Source organism: Leptosomus discolor, chromosome 4 (genome assembly GCF_034619465.1).
Source record: "Leptosomus discolor isolate bLepDis1 chromosome 4, bLepDis1.hap2, whole genome shotgun sequence".
Classification (NCBI taxonomy): domain Eukaryota; kingdom Metazoa; phylum Chordata; class Aves; order Leptosomiformes; family Leptosomidae; genus Leptosomus; species Leptosomus discolor.
The window spans coordinates 15,849,051-15,863,851 of record NC_141394.1 but is presented as its reverse complement, the minus strand read 5'-3'; the positions used below and the strand labels follow the sequence as shown (position 1 = coordinate 15,863,851).

General features: G+C 37.6%; 1 protein-coding gene across 3 annotated transcripts in view; it reads left to right on the top strand.

Moving 5' to 3' along the window:
- Positions 1-12,061, top strand: part of DCLK2 (doublecortin like kinase 2) — a 93,058-nt gene extending 80,997 nt beyond the window's left edge. For 2 of the 3 annotated variants that reach the window (XM_086464910.1, XM_086464909.1), the window contains 6 exons: positions 882-1,015; positions 2,295-2,372; positions 3,948-4,044; positions 5,950-6,030; positions 7,089-7,205; positions 11,840-12,061. In XM_086464910.1, coding sequence (XP_086321036.1) covers positions 882-1,015; positions 2,295-2,372; positions 3,948-4,044; positions 5,950-6,030; positions 7,089-7,205; positions 11,840-12,061 — 729 coding nt within the window. Of the gene's footprint in view, positions 1-881; positions 1,016-2,294; positions 2,373-3,947; positions 4,045-5,949; positions 6,031-7,088; positions 7,206-8,268; positions 8,287-11,839 lie in introns of those variants that run through there. The other variant, XM_086464911.1, reaches the window with a different exon arrangement.
- The last annotated feature ends 2,740 nt before the right edge of the window (positions 12,062-14,801 follow it).

Genomic DNA, 14,801 nt, shown 5'->3' with positions numbered 1-14,801 from the left:
AGATATGAAGATGTTATATCAAGAAGCACAAGTGTTTTCATTAATGATACAAATTACACAGGGGAATGAAGGAAGGTATTGCCACCTTAGCAGTATTGAGTTATTTGAGGAAACCAAATAAATTCAGCCATTCTGGAGTCCTACATTCTGGAAACTAGATCCCACTGAAATCATGTTAACATAAACATTTTACTTAAAGAACAAACTGTAGATTCATTTATTAGGGATGTTTCCTGTGCTGTTGGTATGGTTTGATTTACTCTTGCTATCATGTTGTATAACACTTTCCTTTCTATTAACATTTAGCTTCTTTCATCAACAAAATGACTTTGAACAAGATGTGCTAGATTCTTTATGGCTCTTTTGGTAAGATGTGCTTGGGTCTGCACGGAAACCTAAACACTTCTTAGTCAGCTTTCTCACTCCTTTAGTGAACTTGCCTAGACTAAGCTTAGGGAAGTCATTTGCCTATGAAATATCCAGTATGCTAACTCACTAGATTTATGCTACGTTAGTGAGAGATGTTAAACAAGTCTGATTGTAGCTGCCAATCCCATTTTCAACTCTTGGTCCCAATCAAATGGAAGTATAGTATTGTATTTTTTCTTAATATATTTAAAACTTCTCAGCATTCTAGTTGCTTGAGGCTATATCATGGTCTGACCTACATAGCTGGCAGACGGCTCCATTGAACACTAGCTCCAGCTGCACTATGGCAATCAATGGTCATACCATTTTTCTCTTCTTTCCCTACAGGGCTGTGGAAGTTACCTCTCTTTCCTATCCTCTCGGTGCTATGATGATTATCTTCCATACAAATCAAAGAATTTAAAAATGCAGATGTTCTCTTCCTCATTCTGTTTTTGTTTTGGTGATTCTAGGTATGTGAATATCCAGATGGAACCAAGTCTTTGAAGCTAGGAGACTTTGGACTGGCAACTGTGGTTGAAGGACCTTTATACACTGTCTGTGGTACACCCACGTATGTGGCTCCAGAAATCATTGCAGAGACAGGGTGAGGATGGCTGACTATGGCATAGGTCTTGTAACCAGTTATTTTTGGCAGGTAGCTCCTAAGCTTGTTGTAAGAACAGGAATGCTCCAATAGGATGGTCCTCCATCTTTTTGTAACTAAACCACTTATGAGAGAACAGGCATCATTCAGTGTCTTGACTCACCTTCCTCTCAGAATGTATCTTTGCCGCCTTACCATCTCCCTAGGACCAGCGCTGGTGCAGTGGGGTTTATTGGTTTGTGTTCCTTGCCTCACTGCACCATTCAGAGCCCATTATACCAGCCGTGGCAACTCCTTGGGGGAAAAATAGACAAGCAAAACACAGTGTTCATGTTAGAAATAGGATAATTTATATTGGAAGAGACTCCAGAGGTCACCTAGCCTAAACCTGTTCTCAGAGCAGGTCTAATTAAATTATGTTGATTCAAGTGACCTTGTTTGGGTGACACATGCTATTTGAGAACTGTTGGTTTAATTATACAACCCTGGTTTTTTGTATTTAACAGGTGGTTGCATAAATACAAAATAATTTTGTAAAATGGTAGAATTTCACGTTGTCTTTCCTTTTAGACCTGTTAGACCTCCATTCCATGCTAGCTGATGCTTGCCATAGCTGTGACCATTCTGAATTTGGTATTCCTACTGGAGGGAGGTTTGTTGTGTTGTTCCAAGCATTGTTCACTGCATTTGTCATATTGAGAAACAGATCACAGCTGCAGTGAGCTCAAACATCAAAGGGCACTTCATCTGCATGTTTCAGATTTTTGACAAACTGAATCTACTGGATGGAAAAGAATAGGAAAAAAGACCTCTTTTTGACCTCTAGTGTTGTAATGTGCAGTTCTTTTTTCCCTGTATTACTCACTCAAGAGACTGGAGAATTGGTATCTTTCTTGTTGCTTAGCAACACATGATAACCTTAGAGATAGTGACTCCAATATGGGGACTGAGAAAGCACATCCTTGTCTTTTATCATTAATGATTCTGGATTGGGAAACCTTGATACTGGATTGAATCTGAGTATATTCAGAAAACCCTGGAGAGCCTTGAGGCTTACAGGGAAAAAAAAAATTCAATGAAAAATGATGTTATCATGGTTTCCTAAAGACTGTGAAGAATGATAAGTAAAACGAAGCTTAGGTACAAAATACACTTCCACATCATCAGCAAGTAACTTAGAACAGATTCTCAATATATATTCACATAAATGTAATTGATTGTTTGATTGGAATTACTTTTTTTTTAATCCAGCACAAGTAACACAGTCTTGTTTTCTCAGGTATGGCTTAAAGGTGGATATTTGGGCTGCAGGTGTGATCACGTACATACTGTTGTGTGGATTTCCACCTTTTCGCAGGTGAGTGTCCCTGTGTGTCAGAGGGAAAAATAGTAAAGAACCAAGTTCTTTCTCAGCAAATCTTACCTATCTCCCTGAAGAAGACATCCTGAGGAAAAAAAGATGGATTATTGACACATTTTCTTTACCTTCCTGATCTTTTTCAAAATTGTTTTCACTTGTCCCTCTTGTCAAGTTTTGGGATCAATTTTATTTACTTATTTTTCTAAAAGGGAGCAACCGGTTTACTGCTGTGTGCCGGGATATGGTGGTATGAGAGCATAGTTTCTTTTCCTTTTGTCTGCTACGTGCGTCCCAGTTCCGTGACCGTGTATGCTTTGCCCTCTACTGTTTCTGTTTGGCCACAGCAGCTTACTGGTTTGTAGCGTTGAGGGTGAAGGTTAGTGGTAAACCGAGGTGAGGGGAAGAATTTGATTATGTTGCATTTTTAACCTTGTTAATCTTTTTGATGTCATACGAGCAACAGAGTTTGCAAATATGATTCTTGCTACTCAATGTCACAATATCTATGAGTTCTTCTAAGAATCAAATGTGTATGCTTCGTGCATCATCATTTTTTTTCCCAGGAAATGAGAAGGAATTGGCACATTTTAATAGGGAATTCTCCTCTGAACTTGTAAGTTATTTGCGCGCAGTCTGTTTGTTCATTTTTACAGCAAAATACTTAAGTTTTAAACTCAAAATCAGCAGACTGAATATTTTGCAAAGGATACAATATAAACAATTGTCAATGGAAAAATAATCATTTAGTTTAGGTATTTGTTTTTTGCATGTGGTTAGTTCATGTTTAAAACTGGAAACATATTTTGAAAGATATATTGTAAAAACAAATGGCAACTGCTTTGAATAGAGTTTGGAGGTTGGGCATGGAGAATGTCTATACCATGCTATTAGAATCAGGTCTTAACCAAGGTTAATAAATATTTATTGCAAAACCAACCCAAGAGGTAAATTGTTCATTACAGAAATAGGTTGGGTGGATGTTCACAGTGGCTAGGCCCAACAGACAGAGGTTAAAAACCAAAAACCCCACTGGCATTGACCCCTGAATTTTCATTGTACCATGTATTTGGTACAAAAGCACTTATACTTTCAGTATCAGTAGCCTGCCAATACTCAGTAAACTAAACCTATTGTGTTTTCTGTAGCTCCTCTTTGGATTTTCAAAATTCTCCTGTTGTGATAATGTAACAGAAGAGGCTCATTTCACTACACTTCTTCCCCCCTATCATATGCTTTCTGTAGCAGGTCCTTTAGAACTAGGCTGGCAAGTGACACTTTTTAATCACCTTTCCTGTTCTTGTATGTTAGCTATGCAGTCTCTATTACAGTGGAAGTCCTTTCGCCTCAATACATATTTTTCACCTCAATCTATTAGTTTTTCTGTTCTCATCACTCCTGACAGTGTAACTATGGCAAACACCTCAGAAGTGCTGCCACTATATAAGGTTGCAAATTATGTGTTTGTATAAGTTGATAAAACAGGATTTCCATTCCTTCCCCAAATTAAGTTAAAAATTTGTTTAACAAATTGACTTCTTTCTCATGATCTTTTTCATTACTGCTGTTCTACAGTGAAAACAACCTTCAGGAAGACCTCTTTGATCAGATACTTGTTGGGAAGCTGGAATTTCCTTCTCCCTACTGGGATAACATCACTGATTCAGCAAAGGTACTGATATGTTTTCCAACCTGAAATAGTGTTTCTGACAAGCTACTGAAAAGACTGTGCTCTGTTGAAAAGGCAGAATAGAAGATTCAGAACAGGTTTTTACTCACTCTTCCATACGCTGTGCCTTTTTAGTTAGCTTAACAGTGCTTGATGAAAGCTCAGGTTTTGCAGCCCATCATGTTATTGCCTGAGTAAGTGTAGCAGAACGCCAGTTGCATTCAGTGAACATCACATGCTATTCAGTTTACTTAATGATGGACTATTATAGCAGGTTCAGTACCTCAGCTGTAAAATAAGTGTGTGTCTGAGTGTTTCCCTCCTATCATGCTTTTTAAAAAGAAAAAATGATTGCTATGTGGACTGAATGCAATTGACATCATTTGTTCCTATTTTACATGAGCCAGTTTTTAGAACTTCAAGAGGTGCAGCTAGCTTGATTTGCCATTGGTAATAGTTCTTGTGTTATCGTTGCCATTTGCGTTTAAAATGCTCGTGTCTGTAGGCTAAAGGTTCCAACTCTTAAGCCTCACTTCTGAAGCTGATTCAGTAATGTGCTCTGAATGATATCTGTGGACTCTAATTAGTGATTATTTGTTATCCAGCCAATGAGAAGTTGCATTATTTCTGCATTTCTCAGTGGCTGTTTATCCATTTGCCAACATTTCCCAAGCTCCAGTCATCTCACGCTCTTCCAGACATGCATTCTGAACAAACAAGGCCCTCAGTCTTGGTACTAAAGGTGACCTTTTGTGTCGGACTTAAATAGATGAAATAACTTGACTGGTTGGGAAACCTCTCAGTTAGGTATGATACTGTCTGCTTGAAGAAGTCATTTCCCAAAACCAAAGTGATAAACAATGTCATTAAAATACTTTTGATAAGAATATGAAGACTGACAATTTGGAGGCTATAAAAGGTTTGTTGAGGGGGGGGATTTGCTCCAAGTATATGAAGTTGTTGATTTGGGAGTGGGACATATTTGTCTTAATAGGCTTGTAGAACCAGGAATTACACCAGTAAACTGTTATTTGCTAGTTGCACAAGAAGAAACTTGAATGAATGAACAACTGAAGAAGGTTGGTTTGGGGTTTTGTTTTGTTGGTTTTTTTTTTTAAATTTTGTTTTACTGACTGATTTGTATCAATGACCTCTTAAGGTTTATCATATCTGTAGGCACCAATAATGGAAGGCCCATGGAATTATTTAGTAAAGCTAAACACATCTACTCTAGTCCCTCTAAAACATGATGAAAGCCATAATACCAAATCTTTGGGGATTAACCATATAATTAGTAAAATTAAGCATTTTTCTCCTTATCTATCTGATTTTTCCTATACCAGGTGATCCTTAGCTGATGAAACAAGTTAAATGTCTTTTATTCTTCTGGAGCAACACAGAAGAGAACAAAGTTTTCAAATCATTTCAGCAGTTTCTTGAATTTCAGATGCAGTTTGTTGCCTCTGATTTGTGCTCTTTATGTACTGTTACTATGTGCATGTACATTGCCCATAGAGGATCTCATTTGTCCCAGGTTTGTTTTCGTTTTGGTCACCTGCATGAATATATAGAGAACAAACTGGAACATGATATATTTTAATGTTCCCTTTTCATCTGGTTTCAAAAGACATGAAACATGAATCCAGTAAGGAAGCTGATATGAAATATGCTGTCCAGCATACTCTTAAACCAGAAGGGCAAATTTTTTGTTCCACTAAAGTCACACTGGTACCACTGGTTTTGGTATCAGTGTAAGCTGTTTTGTTTTGTTTTGTTTTGTTTTTCACCCAGGCAGCAAGAAAATTGCACTGATAAGAACTTGTTGCAACAATATTTTCCATTATAATGTCCTCATGTCCTTCCCCACTCTTCTCAAACTTTTTTTTTTTTTTTTTTTTTTAAATAAAGGAGTTAATTAGCCTGATGTTACATGTGAATGCTGAAGCCCGATATACAGCAGCACAGATCCTAAGCCATCCCTGGGTGTCAGTGAGTAAATTACATTTTACTTGTCTCTAAGTTGATATTAAATCTGTAAATCTAACCATTAAAGTGTAGTTTTCAGAAGCAGCAATACACTTCTACTATGCACATTTCAGTTTATTGAACCACTAGTACCATTTCCAAGTGAAAGCAAACAGCAAGAGTCTGAAGTTAGCTTCAGCTCTAACAAACAGCCCTGTTAGAGGGAGCTAACTAGTAGTTAGAAGCTACTTCTGTGCTCTGAAAGAATATAGCGACGGTATCACTGAGTGTGATTAGAAGGTGCTGGGGGTTGCTATAACCCCGCTTAAACATAACACAACAGGCAGATGAAATATCTAATTTAAATGAAATACCTAATTTTACATAGGCACTAAGCTGACGGCTGCTGAGTCCTCCTCCTTTTTGGGCAGCAGCAATGGAAAACACTGAAGTGGATTGCTTATTGATTTAAAATCAGTTCGTTATAAATAAATACTAGGTTTACATGCACATAGTCAATGTTTATTTCCACACACATTTTAAAAGAGGGACTGAATATTATCTATGGAGTTCCCTTAAACAAGAGAAGACAACTATAATAAATCTGTCTATGCATAACAGCTCCTCTCAAACCTATTTATGGCACTGTATAATGTTTCCACACATAGGACATAATGGATCATTTAAAATGCTGATTTAAAAGAAAGCCAGATGACAAATATGCTTTTTATTTTTAACGTTGTTTCAAGCATGTTATTTTTAACATGCTTGAATCAAATTTGCAGCTTATAATTGTGGGACAAATCAATGGACTGAAAGTATATGGCGTCACGTGGCATTTTAAGAAACAGAAGTTCATACGTAAAACAGTGGTTGCTATGTTCCTTTCCTCTGTAATTTGTCTTAACCTATTTGAATTATACCTCGTCTAGCAGAGTGCATTCACTTTTGGGCTGACTGAACACTTACTTCGCATTAAAAAGGAGGAAGTACCTGAGGATAATAGAAAACTTCTCTTTCACTCAGATACATTCAAACATACTTTTTTCTCTAACTTGAATATTGTGTTTATTCTTATACAGGATGATGCTTCCCAGGAGAATAATATGCAAGCTGAAGTAACAGGTAAACTGAAGCAGCACTTTAATAACACCCTACCCAAGCAAAATAACACATCTGCTGGGGTTTCTGTCATCATGGTAAGAGAAATGGACATTTTTATCCTTGATATTTCACTTTGCATATTTTCCTAACAGTGCTCTATGAGCATGTGTGTTGCAAGAATAGCAAAAGCAAAGCTAGAATAGTCTCTAATTCTAGTCTTTATTTATGTATACTGTGGATTGTCTCATCATCGCTCGAGAGCAACCGAGTCTATCACAGTGTGCTAGCTAAGCTGTAAAAACAAGCTTTCAAACAGAAACGTGTAAACGTTAAGTATGTTGAAAAGAAGCTTATTAACAATTTGAAATCTTTTATTATAAAAACTGTAGTTTTATATCATACTGACCACCTAGTTATTTAAGTAGGCTTTTCCCCTTTTCCTGACCAAGTATTGCTTGATCTTGAGCATACTATTGTTCAACACCTTGCTTGCCAGGAAACCAGACTCCATTTCAGAAACACAGTGTTGAATGTTTACCACATTAATTTTTTCCCAGCCTAACCCCTGCTGTATTTTTTCTGTTCCCTAATTGGGAACTTTCTTCAAAGCATACAAAGGAACCCTGATGACCTATAGTTGAACTTGCATAAACAGTAATTCCAGAAGGCAGCTGTCTGAATCATTGTAGAAGAAATGGATTTTACTGTTATCAGTACTCAGAACTGCACTTGTAATTGACCAGTCACTTCTGCAGAGAATATGCAACTGCTATAGAGATTGGACTGCCATTCTGTTCTTATTGCTGTCCCCCCTTGTATAACGCAAGGATGGACACAGTGCAGAAAGAGCGTCTTCAGTTACTAAAAGAAAAATAAAACCATCTCTGATTGTAACATAACAGTGATTTCCACACGCCCCCCCATTACTATTAATTACTGTCAAAGTCCAGCCCATTTATGTTAACAAAGAATTGTTTTAATCATCTGAAAGTAGGTAAATTTAAATAATATTTCTGCATAAATACATGCTTTTGCAGATACATGTACGTGAATTAAATAGGCCAAAGATTTAAATGTAGAAAAAGTGGTAACATAAAAATGAGAGAAGTCAGAAAATGGCTTTCAGGTTCATGCCGTTGTCTACATTTCATTTGACAGTTTGACTTGACAGTTTGAGAGGGACTTCAGAGCTTCATTCTTTATACTGTTGAGACTATGGATAAGCCTGAAGCTGAAAACTGGTACAAAATGCACTATATGTAATAAGAGCAATTTTAATTCTAACTCTCAGCCCCTCTCCAACTTGCATGCCACTTAAGCCTGTCTCAGATCTCTGACACAGCGTAGCTTCTGGCTGCTTATTGGTGTGGGTTTTTTCTGATTCTGTTAGCTACTGACATTCCTTCAGCCAGGAGCGTACACCTCATTAAAACTTTTCATTTTCCCTTTTCCTGCCTTATTTCCTTCTAACAGGTATGGAAGGATGTAAATGCATAATTATTTATTTCTGAATGCACCTCCCAGTTATTCCTGAAGTGAAAAGTAACTTCTGGTTCAAAGCACTGTAATCTAATGAGGGTTATACCCCCAATTTGTTATTCTTGCCTTGGCTTATCTAGAGCATTGGAATTTAGTTATCTTCATGTTAAGTTCTTCACTTGTACTAGCACCCATTGCTTAAAAACATCCAGATTCAGACAAGCGCAGTATTTTAATTCTCATATGTTGCAATGCATTGCTATATCAGTCCACCTGCATATTTAATGGAATTCCTTTTAGTATCACTTCATTCAAATATTGTCATCTGGCCAATGCAGATAATACCATCATGTGGCAGATAAGTAAAACTGCACATACTGACTTCAGTGTTCTTGCACAGGAGACTTTCTGCCCCTAAAAGCATGTTGCTGTTAATTCATTAGTGATTTTTTTTTTTTTTGTCAATTTCAAAATGTTCTGGAAATCTAAATTTGTTGCAATTGTGTTAGTTCTGCTTAAAGTAAGTCTAGTTTCTGTCCCTTGCTTCCTTCCTTTTTCCTCCTTTCCCAATGCCTGCATTGCTTCCCTCTGACTAGGTCCAAGGCAATGGTATGTACTAACTGCGATGCTTTGTTCTGCTGCACAAAAAATACACGTTCTCCATTTTTAACCAGAAGAAAGGAGAAATAGCCAGTCTGAAGTGGAAAGATCTTTACAGCCACACAAAACCAGTAAAGGAAAATCTTTTAAACACTTACAAAATACAGAAAACTGTTTAAGTGATGCATATTTGAAATTTTCTAAGCAATCACTAGTATAACTAGCTATTTTTTACTTCCTCAGACATATCTTCATCTATTCCCCTGGGAGTAATTTTGTCCATGGGTGTATCTTACAATATGGAAAAGCAATTAGGAAAAGATGGGAATCCCATGAAGATAGAACTGAAAAACCAAAACCACTGAAATATTTAAATAAAATAAAAATTTTAATTGCCACTTCAGCCTTTATGGTATGACAGAGCTAATCAGAAGGTAATCTATCCTAAATCAATAAAAAACATTCTTACTCAGCAACAGTAAAGTTAAGGCTCCTCCTCAGTCTTTAAAGAAAAAATAATCCTAAATTGCATTACATAGGTATGTATTGCTACGTGCAAGGTGTGACAACTATCAGAGACTGCTGTGAGGGCAGTACAGGAGAAGATCACCATCAGCATTTCCTTTCCATTTTAAATAACTTGTCCTGCCACTGAAATAGCAGAAACCTGTTTATTCACAACTCTTTTTCCAGCAAACAAAAGAGGAAATGCAGTCCTGCCAGCATAGCAGCTACTTTGATAACGATAAAACTACTGCACGTCATAGCTAACCTCAAAAGTCTAGATACAATTCACCTAGTCATTTCCTTGCATGCTCCATTTGCAAAGGCAATTGTTAGTAGCAGAGGATTCCATTGTATACCATTGAAACACCCTAAATTCAAAATACTTAACCTTTTCTTTTTGGGAACTTTTATACTCTGTGCTTCGGTCTGAAAAAGCCTGGCAGGAAGGCCTTGGCGGAGAGGGGTATCATGGGGCTGCTTGGTACCTGCCCTGCCCCAGCACAGAGCCACATCATTATACAAAACAAAATACTTTCAGCAGAAGCGTCTGAGTGAGACTAATTCCAGAACAACCCACCATCCCTATACCTGCAAATTCTGGAAGCCCTTTATTTGAGAAATCAGAGATGCTAGTCCAGCTGTCTTTGCCAAGTCAGGTAAAAGAGAAATTTGAATTCAGGTAAGTTTTCACTACTAAGCTATGTGATCACTTTGGAAAAAAGATAAGTACCTTATTTCTGCTCTCCTTGATGACTTTGATGCAATGATCCATATCTGAAAAAAAATACATGCTAAATTTAACTTCTATCAGAAAATTATTTCAGTATCTAAACCTACATATTTCAGTGAATAGTGTATTAGACAAACTCTGCTAAGAATACATTGTAATTTTCATATTAGGAAAGCAAGTCCTCCTGAGCAATCCACCAAAAAAAGAAATTGCTAAGGAAAAGGCAGAGCACCTGACCTTACTTTACAATTAGCACATCCCAGCTCAAAATATGAAAGTCCACGTAACTGTGTTGTATAACGTTTACATGCACATATGCAGGGGGTGCCACAAAGGTGAAATGTATTTGTGCTCTGCTCCTCAGTTCAGTTGTCACACACTTGTGGATCACTGTAGAAAGCCCAAGCTGTACGTGACCAGAGTAAGTGTACCTTGCACCATTCTACGAAACTGAATAAACTACAAAGAACTGTATTAACTTAACTCTGTATTACCACTGGTACACGAAGATCCTCCACAAAGTAAATAGTTAAGCCAAGAAGTATATGGAGTTACAATGATCAGTATCAGCCTCCAAACTGTGAAACAAGACCAATTATGCCATCCCTCCAAGTCTTGGAAAGCAATTTTGACATCTATTTTTGACACAGGAAACTACTAGATTTCCCTCTAGGTCACTTTAGACATTCCACTAGCAATTAAACATTAAACCATGGTTTAATATAACTTTCAGAGGGTCTGAAAGTTGTCGGCTTCAGCAGACACACCACATACCAGATAATCCTCCTACTGCACTGTAGAGTTCTCAGTTTTCATTCTAACCTGCTACTCTCCTCTCCAGTAAACTAATTTTTAATTATACTATTCAGAAGCGATGCATTTTTGCCACCATGTCTGCTTCATGAGCAGTCATCTGCCCTTTTCTTTAAGACAGAGAAAAATGATTAGGTTTTCATCTGTCATCTTCACAAAGATACAGTTCTGTACCATGTGGTTTGTTACAGAAAATGTATTATTAAGATTTCACTAAGCATCATTGATTCCTTCTGTCTGCAAAAACACAGGTACATAGATTTTGCTAAAACAGCTAGTAAGAAGAGTTCCTGCCATATCATAATCACTCATGATGTCATTTTTTTTCCACATCAGACTTGCAAGACAAAACTTTAAATTCGATCCATCATGGCAAACTTATGTCTGGAAGATAAGTTTTCCTTATGTTCTTCAAAGTCACCACCACAAAATGCTACAATTAATTAGATATAAGATATCCAATGTTATTTCTCCTTTTTTCTGTCTCTTAATGCATGCACTTAATGTCTTGTAGATTGTTTTAATCCTTAAGTTAAGACTGGGCTTTGATTTAAATGCTCTCTTCATATTTTGCCTTGGATTTTTTTTGTTTGTTTTTAGAACACAGCTCTAGATAAAGAGAGTCAGATTTTCTGCAGCAAGCGCTGTCAGGACTCTGGTAGAGCTGGAATGGAGAAAATTTCTGCAATTACTGCTGCAGTTGATGATCCTCATGTGGCTGGGTCCAAGACCCTCTTCCCTGCTGCTTCTGAGCCACTCAGATCCCCCACGCTCCCTGCCTCAGTATCTCCTGAGTTTGCTGGGGATCAGCCTGGTGCGTAGGACGGATGAAACCAAAACCAACTGAAGCTCCCTGCGCTCTCGCCACTTCTCTTCATTTCACATGACAGTTTGTTTTCAGTTTGTGTGCACCCTCTTGTGGCGAGCCCGAGGCAGGCTCTGTCACGGGAGACTGATCTTCTAATAGTGGGTGAGTGGAGTGCGTTTTGAGTGCTCTTTGCCCTTGTCTTGAGAACAGCAGTAGGGGAAGGATTCTGGCAATGATAGATGATTTTTAAGTTATCTGTGTTAGTTTAATTAACGGCATTACACACAGCCTTGGGCTCTAAATAGACTAACTTATGGCGTAGCTAACCATATTTTTATATGAGCAGTGAGACAATGAAAGTCACCTGGCCTCACCTCTCTACAAGAAGGCCCCATTCTGTTCATCTGATGAGGATTCTCAGAAAAGTGGGAGAGGAAGACAAGGGAAGAAAACTTATATTCACCTTCTATTCCAATGCCTCTATTTTTAGCCAAGTTTCTTCTAAACTTGAAGAGGCAAATTTTCACAAAAAATTTTTTAGTGGAGTAACTGTAAAATATCATGAGACAAACATTGGAGATGATAGAGGGAAGGATGGTTGTTTTTGCATCAAGTTTGTTCTCTGACTTGCAGGCTGCAGGGTAGTGTTTAGATAATATGAATTTAAATAAAGTGACTTGGGATGTAAACATGAGCACTGGGCATTTATTTGTAACAGAGACCGGAGTTGAGGAAGCCTTTTTATTCTAGCCATTTTCTATCCTAACCACAAGTGTCCCATTCACACCTTTCTCCAGGGTCAGACTACCTATCAGAGAAACTAAAATTACTCTGAACCTGTGAACGGAAAGCTTGCTGCATGTTATCTAAGCTAGGATGAATGGAGCGGTTCCTAGTTCTAGGGTGAGCTACTACATCAATAGGTATCAGAGGTTTGTCAGTGCTATCCCCCTGTTCACCTGGTGCAGGCACTGGAAACAAGGATTGGGGAGCAGCTATCCTTAATCTGCAGTCACAAGATAGAGGAGGTTTTATCTTTACCATAATGCTTAGTTCAATATAGTATGTATTCAGCTTATTCTTTTCCTTTGCTCGTTCTTACAAATCGGTCATAGTTGATTTTCTTTCTTAGCTATACTTTCTACTAGAATTGTAAAAGAAAGACCTGCAATAAACTTTCTTCATTAAAAAAAAAAAAAAAAAAAAAGGTCATTCATTGTCTTATTCTTGCTGGAGAGACTAAACAGTTAGGTACCTACCAAAAAGATTTCATAAAATTAATCTGAGGGATGCCCATAACCTTTTAAAGTACATTGATTCCTATGAAAGATGTAGGTACTACATGACTGAACATGAGTTTTTTACCTTTTGAAGAGGCAATTAAAGATCACAAAGTGCCAACTGATAAGGTCGTAGTAGAGCTGAAAGATGTACAGCATCTTGGCAAAAAAAGGGTAGTAAAGGTATGAAAACATTATGCGTCTTAAACTATGATAAAAAGATTGGGTTACAAACCAGACATTGTGAACTAACTTTTTTATGGGTTCACTGGAGTAAGTTCAAGACCTTGGGAATGGCCTTTGTATAAAATTATCTACATTGATATTTTGGTACAGTGCAAAAATAGGAAGATAACACTCTAACCTTACTCAGACCAGAAAGTAGCGGCAGTCCATTAGCCACCTGTGTGTGCAGTTGGTAAATTCTGTAACAAGCCTTAGACTAAGCTAAAGAAAGGGTGTGTCATTTCAGGTGGAGTGGGCTAACCAGCCACCTACAGCAAGGAAAGGGAGCCCCCAAGAGAGAAGACAGTGACAGACACTGAATGGGGAGACTGGGAAAGAGGGAGCAGCAACAAAGTGATGAACTCTGGGTTGAGTTTTGTTTGGATGGATATTCAGCTGTGCAAGGCCTAGATATTTATTTTACAAAGAAAAAACTGTCAGGGATTAGCAGAGGTATCTAACAAGTTGTGTTCCACAAAACCACGTGCAGATATAAAAGAAAGGATGATAATCTGCCTGGTCAATAGCAGCCTCTTCTAAACTACTACTTTGTGTCCCGTAAGAAGACAGTAAAGACAAATATAGCCTGAATTCATGTCCCTAAGTTCATGTCTGATCAAGGTCTAAACATTCTTAGACAAGTATTTTGATTTGCGGAGCAGAGGCAGTTGACAGACTATGCCAAAACACGTATTTAAAAACAGGGATGACAGCGGGAAATGATCATCATGTGGCCAACATAATCAGATAAAAACATGGGATGGCTGGGCAAGTTCTTAACTCCATGTATGACCTTAGGAAAGTTATATCACCACTCCATGCCTTAATTTAGTTCCACAGATGTTAAATCTATGGGCACATAGGTGGTATGTTTGTGCTGCTCAGGGCATCACAGTTTAACATAACATAAAGACGTGTTGGTTACCACTAAAACAGTTAATGAAGGCTCATAAAAGTATTAGCTTTGGTTTGTTATCTACTGCACTTCCACTCAATCCTTCTGTCTTTGGGGAACAGTCATTTGCTGGAAAAAGGTAAAAATAGGAAAGGAATTGTAAAACAGAACTATGCTATCTGCTATAAAGGAAATTACTATAGAAACTGTAAACTCAAGTTATATGTGTGTCAAAGAGGACTGTCACCTTTTTGGGTTCATAAAAGTAGCTGAAATTCACATATCCTTTTGATAGATATTGATTAAATGCCAGGTTTTTTTTTCAAACACTCAACAGTGACAGCACAACTGCTA